Consider the following 15,023-nt stretch of genomic DNA (forward strand, 5'->3'; position numbering starts at 1 on the left):
AGTTTGCTACAAGTCATGTAAAAAAGTAAAAAAAAAAAAAACATTATCTGGTCTGGTGAGATAACAATCAAACTCTTGGGCAGAACAGCAAACACTGTCTGGCAAAAAACAGGTACTGCACATCACCTGATTAATACCATCCCTGTGGTGAAACATGATGGTGGCAGCATCATGCTATGGTGTGTTTCTCAGTGACAAGAACATGGAGATGGGTAAGAATGCAGGGGAAAATTTCCTCCTCTCCTCCTTTTAACTGAAAAGTAAAAAAGATACCAAGTGTCTTTTCATTTGAAGTGTATTCATTACAATATTTACATATTTGTAGAACCTATATGGTTATAGTGGCATTGGCCAATACATCTAAACTAGTATGTGCTGGACTTCGAGATTTTAACTTGTCAACTGCTGCCCTCCAGCAGTGGTGGTGCCTCAGTAACCAAAATGTTAAATAACCAAACTTAAATACACCAATTAGACATAACATTATGACCACCTTCTTGTTTCTACACTCACTGTCCATTTTATCAGCTCCACTTACCATATAGAAGCACTCTGAAGTTCTACAATTACTGACTGTAGTCCATCTGTTTCTCTACATACTTTTTTTTTAGCATGCTTTCACCCTGTTCTTCAATGGTCAGGACCCTGTGTTGTGCTGGTATGACTGAATAAGACACAGCAATGCTGATGGAGTTTTTAAACACCTCACTGTCACTGCTGGACTGACAATAGTCCATCAACCAAAAATATCCAGCCAACAGCGCCCCATGGGCAGCGTCCTGTGACCACTGATGAAGGTCTAGAAGATGACCAACTCGAACAGCAGCAATAGATGAGCGATCATCTCTGACTTTACATCTACAAGGTGGACCAACTAGGTAGGAGTGTCTAATAGAGTGGACAGTGAGTGGACACGGTATTTAAAAACTCCAGCAGCGCTGCTGTGTCTGATCCATTCATATCAACACAACACAAACTAACACACCACCACCATGTCATTGTCACTGCAGTGCTGAGAATGATCCACTACCTAAATAATACCTGCTCTGTGGTGGTCCTGTGGGGGTCCTAACCATTGAAGAACAGGGTGAAAGCAGGCTAAAAAAAGCATGCAGAGAAATAGATGAATTACAGTCAGTAATTGTAGAACTACAAAGTGCTTCTATATGGTAAGTGGAGCTGATAAAATGGTTAGTGTATGTAGAATCCAGAAGGTGGTTTTAATGTTATGGCAGATCGGTGTATTTAAAAGTGTATACAGTCATTTAAATACCGCGTACTCAAGTTAATCATTATAAAATAAAATACATGAGCTAGAAATAAAAAAAAAAAACACTATATAGTGCTTTATTGTATTATAAAGATTTGAATGGAGTTATTTATAATCAGTCAAAGATGTTTGTGCAGCTGTGTTGTAGCTAGTTTATGCACTATTCGATTATCAATGCAAATTGGTTCAGCTGCAGTGGTATTTTGGCACCGATCAGTGCCAATATGACGTGGGGCGCGCGCACACACACACACACACACACACACACACACACACACACACAAATCATTAGGGTATAAATTAAATACTACATATGTAATTACTTCCATGTCCAGCCATCTGACCATCGTGGACAACTCATGCCCGTGTGTGATTGGCTGTTGCTAAGATACTGGCGCTACATTCCCGCAGTGTAAACAAAACGCTCTTAACACTGTAGTTTGGAGAAGATGCCGCAGCCACCAAAGGAAACGGTGAGAACTGAGTTTATTTATAAAGTTCTTAAAGCTGTTCTTATAACTTGAACACAGTACATATGTATTTTTTAAACATTTGGCTCTAAAAACTTTGCCGGCACCTCTGCAGATATCTCTTTAAAAAAAGTAATACTTGCTACAAATGTTATTGCACAGTAGCTTAATATTTTATTAAATAAAAATAGTAATTGTGGTGGGTGCACTTTTACTTTGAGAAGTCTTTCTGTTTCAGGTCATTTCACTAGCTTCTCTCTGCAGTGCTAATCTGGTTCTGATTTTGGGCCGTCTTGTTTTGAAGTAGTCAATACGATTTTTAAGTCGTTTTTCCTGTTATAGACGCAAGTCTTTTTTCAGCTTCAGGTTATTAACTGTGTCTCGTTTGCATTCAGAATCTACTTTTAATTTGTGGACTCCAGTCTTACCTGTGCTAATGTTTCCAGTGCCACTGGCTACCACAATAACCCAAAGCATAATTAATCCACCACTTTGACTAACATTTGACTGTGTCTTCTTTTAATACAATTCTGCTCCTTTTTATGCACACATGCTTTTGGTGATTGAAGAAGTAAATAGAACTTGTTTCCAGAATTCCTCTGGCCCGTTTTAATGTTGTTGTGCATACTTACTTACATCTTGACAAAAATATTTTTGCATTTTTAGTCATAAAAACGTAAATAAAACTTTTTTTTCTTTTTTGCAAAAAACATATTTTCCCTTATCTCTCTTTACTGTTTATTTCCAATTTACTGTTACATCCTGCAAGCCTCCTCCACTTGTACCGCTCCACTCTGGCCACAGGATGGCCGCAGACTGCCAAGCGCCCACTCAGTCCAGATCAGGGACAAAAGTCTAAACTGAAAAACAGAGATCTGAAACTGTAAAAAATAAATAAAAAAATGATATGAAACTAAAAACAAGAAATGTGCAACTGAAAAACAGAAGACCTCAAATATAAAAATATAGCTTACAACATACATTTTAAATTTAAATCATTTCTTAAAAATGATTCCATAATTGAAGTGAACAATTCAAATTTATATTTAAAATAAAAATTACTTTTATTTTAAAGATATTGTCATATTTTTTTAAGTTCAAGTTAAAGACTTTCAGTATTTGTTTTGTAAAAACTAATGTTCCAGATTTGTTGTACGCCTGGCCATGTCAGCGGTACAGCTGAGGTTTACACTCGAATCTCAGCAGTGCAAAGAAAATGTTTTAATAGTTATTTAAATTGATCACATGGTAAATTAAGTACCTAATAAAATTTTGTTTTGATGTTACATTAATAAAGCCTTGGGGCACAACATAAAGAGGCTTCACTTTAATGGGCAACAAAAACAATTTTAACTGATTACTATTGCCATGCAACATTATGATTATGTCTTTGAATAAATGACAAATAATTATACTTAATTTTTATTCTTAATTCCTATTTTTTAAACAAACAAATAACAGCTAGGGCAGTACAGTGGCACAACAAGTAGTGTGGCTGTTTCACAGCCTGTCCTTGGTTTAAATTATGTCTGCAGTTACAGCTTGAAGGATATAGTATGTTTATTTCATCTCTCAAAGACATTCCAGTAAGTTGACTGGATACTTAACAATATTTTAAAGTGCTCTTGAATACTTGCTTTAACTGAATCAGGGTTGCAGTAGGTCCAGAGCCTAACTAAAACACTAGGCTAAAGGTGGAGATATGTTGTAGATAGGGTACCAGTCTATCACAGGACATCACACACTCACCTATTTAATCACCCAGATTTAAAGCAATTAAAAGTACACACACCACCTACATACATGTTTTGATGAAATGGAGTAAATTGGGGTAACATGTAGGAACTCGTTTATTTTTGTTAAATTAGTTATAACAATCTACATGAAAAATAAACACAAGAAAACTCCTCTGTAAATACAAAAAAATTGCACACCCTAAAGTTTGACCTGTTGTGACATTTTATTTGTGAAATAAATCATGTCAGTTTCTTTGTACAAAAGATCATTATTCCATGAATCTCCATTGAAGCTCATTTTAAGCCTGTTGTTTCTGTCTACTCATTAAAAGATCATTTAAGTGAATACATTAGCAATCATTGCTCACAATTAGAAATAAAAAATATATAAATAAAACTTTTCACTTAACTTGATATGCTGATTATTTTATTTTTGTAATGTAAAACATTTAATTATATACTTCTTATATAAGAAAAATGCAAAATAGAAGCATTTTGACAAGTAGTATCAGACGTTTGGCTGAAAATGTATGTGCAGCTGCACTTACAGAAAAAGACCTTGCAAAAATAGTGTTTCATAGCTGTGATGAACCGGTGCTGAACTGGTGCCCAGTAAAAGAACTTTGTGAAATTAAACACATTTGCCAACAGCTGCACTCTCGAAATACCAGCTGAATAAATTACATTAAATTTAACATTTCCCTTTATAAGGTGAGTATTCCTCCACCTGGAAAATGGGACTGGAACGATGAAACTCAAAACCTGGAGTTCACCTGGTGAGTCATTAGCTGATATAGCAATATTGGTCATTTAAATTTTATAACATAGTCAATTACCATAATTATTTCATAAGGCTTCATATATTTATTCAACAGTTTCAACACTTCTGTGAAGATTAAAGCAAAAAGAAGAACAACATCTTCCTACCAAGAGCATATTAGGAAGCATCTGGAAAGGTAAACCAGGTTTTGTTACAGGTTTCAGTTAATGTAGACCTACAATACATGGACAGAATTTAGTGGATCAAATCTAAAATAATGATGATCACATGCTGATCTATAACAGCATAATTTCAGAAAGGCTTTCAGAAAGGATGTTAGAACAAGATGGTGTAGATTTGCCTTCAATTAGCAACAAACATTGATTAGTTTTATGGTGGCAGTTTGGCCATTTAAACTCACACCATGATGCTTCTTATGGACAGTTATTTAGATCAATGGTTGTATGCTTCTATTTAAATAAAAAAGTATTACTTAAAATGGGTCTCAACATATTTTAGCCATGTAGTGTATGAAGAAAAAAGGTTTAGTCATTAATGTAAATGAGTTTTAGTATGGTAAACATGATTTAGTCTTTTACTATCACATTTTTTGTAAAATTTCAGGGCAACAATATTTTAAAACAACAAAGAAAGAACAGATTGGGTTTCCTTTCCAAACTTAAGCTTAAGCTACAAAACTCAACCGTTGGTTATCTACTGTAGTTTGAAGACTTTAAATGATTGGGGGTTAGAAATTTTATTTTGAAATGTAAAAATAAATATGCACCAGTATGTTTTATAAAATTGTGTTAATGTAAAATTGTGGTTGGAGCAAAATAACTAATTACTGTGTATTGAATTTGTAAAGGATCTCACAATGCCAGCAATCAGCCAAAGGAGGGAGCTCTGGTCTGAGAAAGACTGTTGGACCTGCTGAGATGAACGCTTACAGGGTTCGTGCACAACGCTTACAAGGAGACTTGGTCACCATTGAGGATATTAAACGTAGGTCCCATACAGTCTTATAGTATAAACATGATAGTAGAACATGTAAAGTGATCAAGGTTCACAGTAGTATTTTAATAGAAATGGTCCATTTACACCAAACAGTGATGCAGTACAAAATTATTCAATGATAATTATGCAACTATATAACTTATGCAAGTTGTGTGTTTAATTCATGTATTGCAGAAGTGGCGGCCTCTTTGGTGCAGGATAAGGAAGCCCTGCCTATTCCAAAATGTTTTATGAAAGTGATAGAGTACGTTGCTTGTCCTTCATATTATCACTAGCTAAATTAAGGGTGACTCTACGTTAACAGGTAGATTGATAATTTATTTATATCATTTGCAGGAGTAGAGAGCTGGACAAGTTTTTAACTGGACTCTTGCTGTACCTGCATTGTCACTGGCAGAGGAAAGCACTGGCACAGCAGCCTAATCCCCTCATGGTGTAAGTTTAAAGTTGGAGATTAAGTGCTATGTAAAAGCTGGATCTGTTTGAAAGGGAATACACTTAACTGCTCGTATTTTATGGATTACTATCTTAGATACACTAAGGCTGAAGTCATTAAAACTCATACCCATCCCCTTAACAGATTTCATGTCAATAAATTATAGTTTTAGAAAGTTTAGAAAGAAACAGATCATTTCATATCACTTATAAGTCACTATTACAAAATTCCAGTGGGTCAGAAGTTTACACCAAGATGACTGCACATTTAATTTGCTTGGAAAATTCCAGAAAATGATAAAATCTTGACATAATTTAATTGAAGGTGTACATGTGGCAGTATTTTAAGGCCCACTTGCCTCTTTGCTTGACATCATGGGAAAACAATCTGCCATATATAAAATAGCATGGGGCCACGCAGCCATCATACAGTTCAGGAAGAGTACACATTCTTGATTTTTGGGGGTGAGCGTACTTTGGTTAGAAAAATACAAATCAATCCAATAACAACAGCAAATGACCTTGTGACCATGCTGGAAGAAAGAGATACAAAAGTATTTACATCAACAGTAAAACATGTCCTGTATTGACATGACCTGACAGGTCACTCAGTACAGAAGAAGCCGCTGCTCCAAAACCACCATAAAAAGATTCAGTTTGCAACTGCACATGAATATAAAGAGAAATATTCTCTGGTCTGATGAAACAAAAAGAAACTGTTTGGCCATAATGACCTTTGTTACAGTATGTATGAAGGGAAGCACAGCAGCACTATGTTGTGGGGATGCTGTGCTGCAGGAGGGACTGGAACACTGGATAGATGGCCTTATGCTGAAGAACATCATGTGGATATATTGAGGCAACATTTGAAGACATCAGCACATAAATGGGTCCTAATAAATCGGTCCTTTAATTAAAGGTAATGCAGTGGACATATCATGCTCTGACCTTGAATCATCATCATCAATCAAAATTTTTGGGGAGAACTGAAGAAGCTTGTGTGAGCAAGGAGGCCTACAAACCTAACTCAGTTACACCAGGTCTGTCAGGAGGAATGAGCAAAAATCCCAGCAGCTTATAGTGAGAAGTTTGTAGCTTTGGAAGGCTACCCAAAAATTTTGGCCCAAGTTAAACTATTTAAAGACAGTGCTACTAAATACCAACCACAGATGTGTAAACCTTTGAGCCACTGGGAATGTGATGTAAAAAATCTTAAATAAATAATTGGCTCTACTGTAGTATCATTTTTACATGTCACATTCTTAAAATATAGTACTGGTCCTTACTGATTTAAGAGAGGGAATGTGTTCAAGGATTAAATTTCAAGAATTGTAAAATAATGACTATGAATGAATAACTATAAGCATACAGAGAAACAGATGGACTACAGTCAGTAATTGTAGAACTACAATATGGTATTTATATGGTAAGTGGAGCTGAAAAAATGGACAGTGAGTGTAGAAACAAGGAGGTGGTTTTAATGTTATGGCTGATCAGTGTATACACTCAATTGATGTAACTGTTATTGGACCAGACTTGTAATTTTTATATTTTGTGGAACACTGAATTGTTCTGTACAATAGGCTGTTTTCTGTTCATTTATAATCAGAAAGTGCAGTGCTTTTAAGTGGCACAACTGAAGAATGTTTGTCCTATTGCAAGTGGATTGTAAGTTAGATAACCAACAATGCTATTACCCTCTGTGGCTGGAAATTTAATAGAGCATAGTTGGCTTTGATCTTTGAGTGAAACTACTACTGTACACTTGTGTACAGACGAGAACAGTAAGTGTTCTCTCCACACATGGTGATCTGCCCAGTGCTATCGTATGAGCTGCAGTTATTTGCAAAGAATTAACATGTTTTATCAGCCTCCCAGATTTAAAATTTTGGAAAGAATTTGACAAAAAATAGACTTGAATAAACAACTTCAAAAGTAGGATAAACTTGTAACCAAACATTTTTATTTAAGTTTATTAGATGCTGCTGCCAAGCATGTATTCCTGGCTTGTGCTTAGTGTTTCCAGCTGGCACTGGATCTACTGTAACTCTGATCAAGACGAACCAGTTAGTAATTATTTTTAAGCCGATTTTTTTTATTATTTATTTATTAGGATTTTAACACACAATTTGGTTACAATCATGACAAAAACTGTAGTTACACGTTACACAAGATTCATCAGTTCACAAGTTTAATGTCAAAGCAAAGCAACCCTAGACCATCACACTATCACTGTCATGTTTGACTGTTGGTATGATGTTCCTATGATTTAATGCAGTGTTAGCTTTAAGCCGGATGTAACAGAACCAATGTTTTCCAAAAAGATCCAGACTGGTTGATTTAATAACACTGTTTCACATCTGTATTTTAATCTCTTCATAATGTGGTATCATGTGCTGCTTTCTTCTAGCTTGCTTCACATAGCCAGATAAGTTTTATTTAAGTGATGTTTAGATTCCACAGTTCCGGCAGTAAACACGCCTGGATGTGGCTACTGAAATTGATCCCAACAGTCAAATAAATCTGATTAACTGGTCGATTTAGCAATTACATTTCCCCATAGGGCCAAGTAGAGTTGGACAGCATTCTTCCTTCAATAAATTAAATAATCATTGGAAAAAAGGCATTTTGTGTTTACTTGTTTGATGAGCTAAAACATGTAAGTGTGATAAATATGCAAAAAAAGAAGACATTTGGAAGGGGGGAAATACTTTTTCACGGCACTGTTAATACGGTTAGATTCATGAAGCCTCATCCTTATTACAGTGACATTTCATTACACTACATATCTTGACAATGCTAGCATTACCCTGACCTACTGCACTAGTGAGGGCTAATTGGAAATCTGGATTAACCTGATCCTCTTTCTGCTGGTCTTAGGGAGCAGAGTGTGACAAAGAGTCAGATAATGGCAGAGGCAAATGCTAAAGTGGAGCTGGCCAAGATGCACGTGGCCTCCTGTTACTCCAGTCTGGTGCTGGGAATAGGCCTCTCTCAACATCATCACATGGCCTGTGGCAGGTCAGTGCCAATTTCAACCAATGCTACTATGGTAACAGTGGTTAAGGTGCTAAACTGTTGATTATTTAAATGACTTGTAAATTTCCCAGTTCTAAATTTTTGTGGTAAGTAGTCCAGGCATGGAAAATCTATTAAAGTCATTTATAGAAAAGTTGGAACATAAAGTCAATAATCTGTGACTTTCTCTTAAACCTTTACTTAACTGACAAAAGAACAATAAAAAAAACACTTTATCACCAAATATTTTATTAAAAACCCGTAACACACTTAAAAAGTTGTGACAGAGGCATATTTATCACTGTTACATAACTTTTACTATTAATTACACTTTTTTTACACATCACATTTGGGAATAGATTATACTAACTGTTGCTTTGCAAGTGCTTTACACAAAACTTAAGCTGCTCACCAGTATGTGGTTGCCACTGTCCGATTCACCTCTTCATGATGGAGCATACATTTCCATTGCAGGCAGACCAGTCCAACACACACTCTCTTTGTCTATGAAGCCACGCTGTAGTAGTGCATACAGAATAAGTCCTGGCATTGTCTTCCCTGTTTTTGGCATGGAGAACCCAACATTTCCCCAAAACAAGCTGAAATAATTTTTACTGTCAGTTAATGATGTTGGCTTTCTCTTTGAAATTTTCAGGTTGCATTTCTTGATGCAGCAGGAGTCTGTTAAGTGACAACAGTTTTCCAAAGTACTCTCAAGCCCATGTGGCTATATCTATCACAGTAGCATGATTGTTTCTCATGCAATACCATCTGAAAGCTCAAAGGTCACACACACTCAGTGGTGGTTACTGGCCTTGCCCTACACAGTTTGAGATTTTTCTGGATTCCCTGAATCTTTTCACACTACTATGTACGGTAGATGGTGCAAGACCTAAATAAATTGCAATCTTGTGTTAAAAACATGTTCCATTGTAAGTGATTGACAATTCTCTCACAAGGTTTGGCACAAATAGTGAGACAAGACCCTTTATTGCTGAGACTTTAGTAACTTATATATGTAACTTGTTTCTGAGTGTACTGCAGGTATCAAATTCAACGTTTGTTTTTATTTACAAAATACAATCAGTTTAGTCAGCCAAAGCATTAAAAGTAATTTTGTGAGTTAATTTAAGGTATAAATAACAGATTCTTTTTATTGCATCATATACAAACTTTTCTGGGGTTTTGTTCTTCAATAACAAAAACACATTATGGCATTGCTCTATGTTAAAAATTAAAACGCTGCATTTGCTGTGACTTCATTGCATTGCGGGAGCAGTTTGTGCGGCACATACAGTACATTCAGGGCTCCTAATATATGGCTGCTTAAGTAGTTTAAAAATGAATCTCTTTCCATAATCTAACAGCTGCTGTCTAAGCTCAGAGTTATATAACACATTATATTTCATGTCCACAGAAGCAGGGTGTCGTCCACTTACCAAGACAGGCAGCTGTATGAGGTTAGTAAAAATAAGAAAATAAGATGTGTTTAAATCATGTTAGACTGGTGTAACTTTTTAGATTACTTTCGTTTATGATATCACAGACTATCATTCATTTTATAAATTATATTTGCTATCCTCTTTTTGGAAAATGCATTTTTTCAATAATAAAAAGGTTCAGTATTTTTCAAGCTAATATCTGTAGTAGTGGTTACCACTAACATACATTTTGACACTATTTCCTGTACTTGCTTTCTCAAAATGCTCCTATAATAGGTAGTTATATATAAACATTTCCATGATTATGCTGTTGGTATTGTAAGTAAGGCATAAGGTTATGCAGTTGGCATTGTTTAGTATCCAGTAACCTGGTTGTAGTGAGTCCTTGAACCTCAGGGAATACATTCTGGACAAACTCATTTACAATCACTCAAGATGAATTGGGGAGAACATACCAAAACTGAACAGACAAAAAATATAAATTAATACAGGTTGCTAGAGTTGTATAAAACTCTGTGGTCAATAGTATGTGGACATGAACATAATAAACATCACATTCAAAAACCATATAGTGTGCGTATAGTGTTGGTCCCCACTTTGCAGATGTCACAGGCTACTTTGTTCTGGAAAGGCTTTCCACAATATTTTAAAGTGTGTCTGTAGGAATTTGTGCCCAAGAGGTAAGAGCATCTGTAAGGTCATTCATTGATGCTGGACAACATTTGGATTTCTTCCTAGGGTGTACAGTGTTCCAATCAGGGCTTTATGCAAGCCACCAAAGTTCCTTCACACCAAACTCATTTGACAATGTCTTTAATAACCTCACTTTATGTACAGGAGCACAGTCAAACTGGGGCAGTAAAGGGCATTTCTGAAACCATTGCCACAAGATGAAAGCATAAAATATATTTTTTGTCAATAAGTTTTATACACTAAATTAGCAAGGAGAGTGGCTGAAACACCTTAACTCAATAATTAGGAGGAGTGTCCACATACTTATGGCCATACAATGAGAATGTTTATTATATTGTACTATCAATATACTATCAATGCACCGATGCTATCTATTTTGATACAGTACTTAAAATGTAAACTCTCAGAAGTAAAAGTACTTTCTAAGTATGGTAATATCAAGATTATGTTTTTTGTATCTTTAATATGTATTTCTGCACATGGATAAATGCATAAAGTGCACATTTAAAATTCATTAATGGTACATAATTAGATTACGATACATTAAATTAGTTTTACTTGTAATTACAAGATACAATTCAGTTCCATTTGTTGCTGATCAGGGTCACAGTGGGTTTATCACCACCTTGAAACACTGGCCACATATACAGGCTGGACAGGGTGGATATACATCCTGAACAGGGTGCCAGTCCATTGCAGGGCACCACTTACACTCACACACACATACAGGGGCAATTAGGAGTTGTTATATATTGTGTGTTGTTGAAGGTGGGTGGAAACCAGAGTACCTTAAAGTAAAAATCCAACCAGAAACAGTGGTAAACATGTCAAACTCCTCACAGACAGTAAGCTGGCTGAGCTGAGCAGTGTCTTCTTTTTAAGTTGTACTTCAATGAGGCTCTAAATATAAGCTTGGACATAACATTTTATTAATCAAATGAAACAATCACCCTTTGGCTTCTGTTATGTACTGTTATATTAACAGAGAAATTAGGAGTTTACTAAAATTTGGATTTTGGATTTTTATGTCAGTGTCTGTACAGCTTCTTCATCTATGTGGCATGGGTTACTTTTGAAAGACAAGGTCTGAAGGAGATCCAGGCTGAGATTGGGACCTTGTTACGTTCTGACACATTCAATCCAGCACTGAGGGCACAAAGCGAGGAGGAAGAATTGCAGGAGACCTCCAAGACTAAAAGCCAGTCTGAGGCTGGAAATAGAAAATCTGTCACAAACATCAGGTTGGATACACAAGTACCTCACAAAGTACCTAAACAAACGTAATACTGACCTTCATAAGTCACACTTTTGCAGGCATGCTGTATTGTAGAACATGTAAAACTGGAAGCATTGTTTCCTGCTGCTGTCTTTGTTACATGACTAATGAGTAGAAATGACTTGCTTAAACCTGTTTAAAAATTACCCTGAATTCCAAAGAGCATAACGCATCCAGCTCAGTGGGTGGGAGGAACAGCATTTCAGTTCTTACTGTCAACACTAGTCACTCTCAGGCATCTGTGGCATCTGTGACATCAGGCATCAGGCATTTTATTACAGTAACTCTTGAGCTAGTTCCTGGTTGTTATGGAAAGGCTTGTAAATAATCGAAAACACACTGTGTGGCCAAAATTGCCCAGAATCAAATGGAGCATTGTTGGGAAGGCAGCATCAGTATCAGACCAATACTATTTAGACTGAATGGGCAAAAGACACAATTCAAAATTATTGGGGAAAATCGGTTATATCCACAAGGAGGGTAATCTTTATTATTCATTGTTTTGGAATGGGATCGGCAACAAGCTCATGGTCCAAACAAGTCAGGTGCCCAAATATACCTGCCTATATGACGTTTGTTCTTTGTCTCATGCCATGCCACTTTTTAATCAGCGATTTAGTGTGATTACGTAACATGTCACTCACTCAGGTCATTGGCTCGAATTATGTTACACATAAATATGAGAACTTGTGACCTTTTTAGGTAACAACGTACAAGTAAGCAACCACATAAAAATTGGTCATAATGATGAATGTGAATCACCAGTCTATGCAGTACCTTTTTGATATACAAAGGGGCAGGAAGTGCCCTTTTCCCATATGAGGTGGTGGCTCCTCACAAATTGGTAGTAGTCACATGACTCAGAAAAGTCAACAGATGGGACTTGGTTAAAAAATACAAAGTAGACTGCTTTCCAGTACACCCTCCTACTACTCTATTGGACTCAGTTTTTAACTGCAACCCCACTAATAGGAAAGCTAGAAGTACAATGTACAGCCTGCTTGACGATTCGACACCACTGGACCCCTTCTTAAAGGCAAATGGGAATCAGATTTCTACCAAACTATATCAGAAGTTTGCCACAAAATAATACAGGAAATTTTCTCCTCACCTATTTGTCTAAGACATGCGGTCATTCACTCTCTAGGATTAGGGAGGGCAGACATAGATCCTGCATGTGACCGATGAAGGCAGACCCCAGCCTCTCTACTGCATATGTTTTGGAAATGTCCAAAGCTCCATATACTCTGGCGTACAATCTTTGAGACTTTCTCAGATTTAAGGGAGATCTAGGATTTTTGGGAGAGTAATTGACCCATCTCTGTTATTGCCTTGTTTGGTGTGGCACTGGAGAATAGCAGCATTACTGGAAAGAAATTAGTATTGGCAAGGAGATTTATATTGTTCAAATTGAAGGATTCAGCTCCACTTACATACAGCCAGTGGTTTACAGAAATTATTAATCATCTCAAACTAGAGAAGATTAGATATACTGTCAGGGGGTCCACTGAGAAATTTTATAGTATTTGACAGCCTTTTCTGGCATATATTGTGGATATGGGGGCTAACAGCAGGACAATATAATTCATATATGTAACTTCATTGTGGTATTCTTTATTTTGTTTTGATAATATAATGGCGGTGTATTAAGTTTATACATACATGTCTGGTTTAGGGGGAAGGGGAATAAATGCATTTCCTTTTCTAATAAAATGTTTCATTTCCTTACCTAATAAAACATTCCTTTCATAACAAAAAAATAACAACCAATCTTCTGATTCAGGAAGTCTCAGCTTCGACCAGCCCCGAGGTCTGCATTGTCCCAGCGCTCACCCCTTCTGGTGTCCCTTCTGCCTTCGACACGAGAAAAGTCTGCATATCTTTTTCAGAGCTCCAGCCTTCCCAAGCAAAAGACAGATGAACTCATAGACACAGATGTTCTGATGGAGGAGCTCAGCCAACAGCTGGCCTCTTGCAGGTGACAAATAATGAACTGCAGTTCAAATTACTTGAAAATTAGGTTCCATATTTAGAACTGTACTTATTTTATATTCACTGTCCATGTGTAACCTCTTTCCCTCTTTTGCCTGGGCTCTCAGCTTTGGTATACTGGGAAAGCCATTGAGCCAGTTCAGCTACACCACACTGATGCCGCATGGAGCCAAGAAGAAGGACGGGGAAGCAGATGATAGAGACAGTGATCTTGATGAAGATGAGAAAAATCTGGAAACACATTTTAAAGGCAGGAAGGCCTCGATCATGCTCCAGAGGTCCACGACGACAACAGCAGGCAAGAGCAGCAGGCTCAGCCGGGCTCGCACTGTGACTTCAAGAGCCACCACGGAGGCACTGTCCTCAGACACAGAATAAACTTCACTGATGTGTTTTGTGTGTCACTACAAATAGTAAATATATTGTTACATTTTTGAAAAAAAAAAAAACCCATTATGTAGCTTGTAAGTAATAAAATCATTCTATTTGCTTAGTAACAGAGTATCTTCATGAATGCCATGAATGTTTCATTTTCTAAATGAACCCATATTTTGATTCATCTAGTCGCCAACCTGAATTTTGCATTTGCACTAAATCAAAGGGCTGGAGGTCAGACTTCCCTATGTAAACTCTAAAAATGAAAAGATTTTCAAGGTTATTATTTTTGTAAAATTTCAGTTCCCCAATGTACATGCCTCCTTCATGTACATGTAAAGCCATAAAGCATTTCTTTTTCACCACATTCTTACAGAATTTTGAACAGAAGAAGCTATACTTTTTGTGTTCTTCCACCACTCATGCAACACCTCTCCCTCATACACAGCCATCTGTGTTTGTAAGTTGTCCGACCAGAAAGCCCAAAAGGTTTTAGACCCATAAAATAACACATTATTACTGCATTCTTTATTTTACAT

The 15,023-nt window shown here is 36.5% G+C and overlaps 1 protein-coding gene across 1 annotated transcript; it reads left to right on the forward strand.

The window, feature by feature from the left end:
- Nucleotides 1-1,665: 1,665 nt before the first annotated feature.
- Nucleotides 1,666-14,527, forward strand: LOC134307370 (protein phosphatase 1 regulatory subunit 36). The gene is made up of 11 exons (XM_062990460.1): nt 1,666-1,743; nt 4,188-4,252; nt 4,352-4,432; nt 5,105-5,241; nt 5,428-5,497; nt 5,590-5,688; nt 8,569-8,709; nt 10,124-10,166; nt 11,874-12,082; nt 13,901-14,095; nt 14,217-14,527. Exons 1-11 carry the CDS (start codon nt 1,720-1,722, stop codon nt 14,485-14,487), a joined length of 1,335 nt encoding a protein of 444 aa, XP_062846530.1. The 5' UTR covers nt 1,666-1,719; the 3' UTR covers nt 14,488-14,527.
- The last annotated feature ends 496 nt before the right edge of the window (nt 14,528-15,023 follow it).

Source organism: Trichomycterus rosablanca, chromosome 2 (assembly GCF_030014385.1).
Source record: "Trichomycterus rosablanca isolate fTriRos1 chromosome 2, fTriRos1.hap1, whole genome shotgun sequence".
Lineage (NCBI taxonomy): Eukaryota > Metazoa > Chordata > Actinopteri > Siluriformes > Trichomycteridae > Trichomycterus > Trichomycterus rosablanca.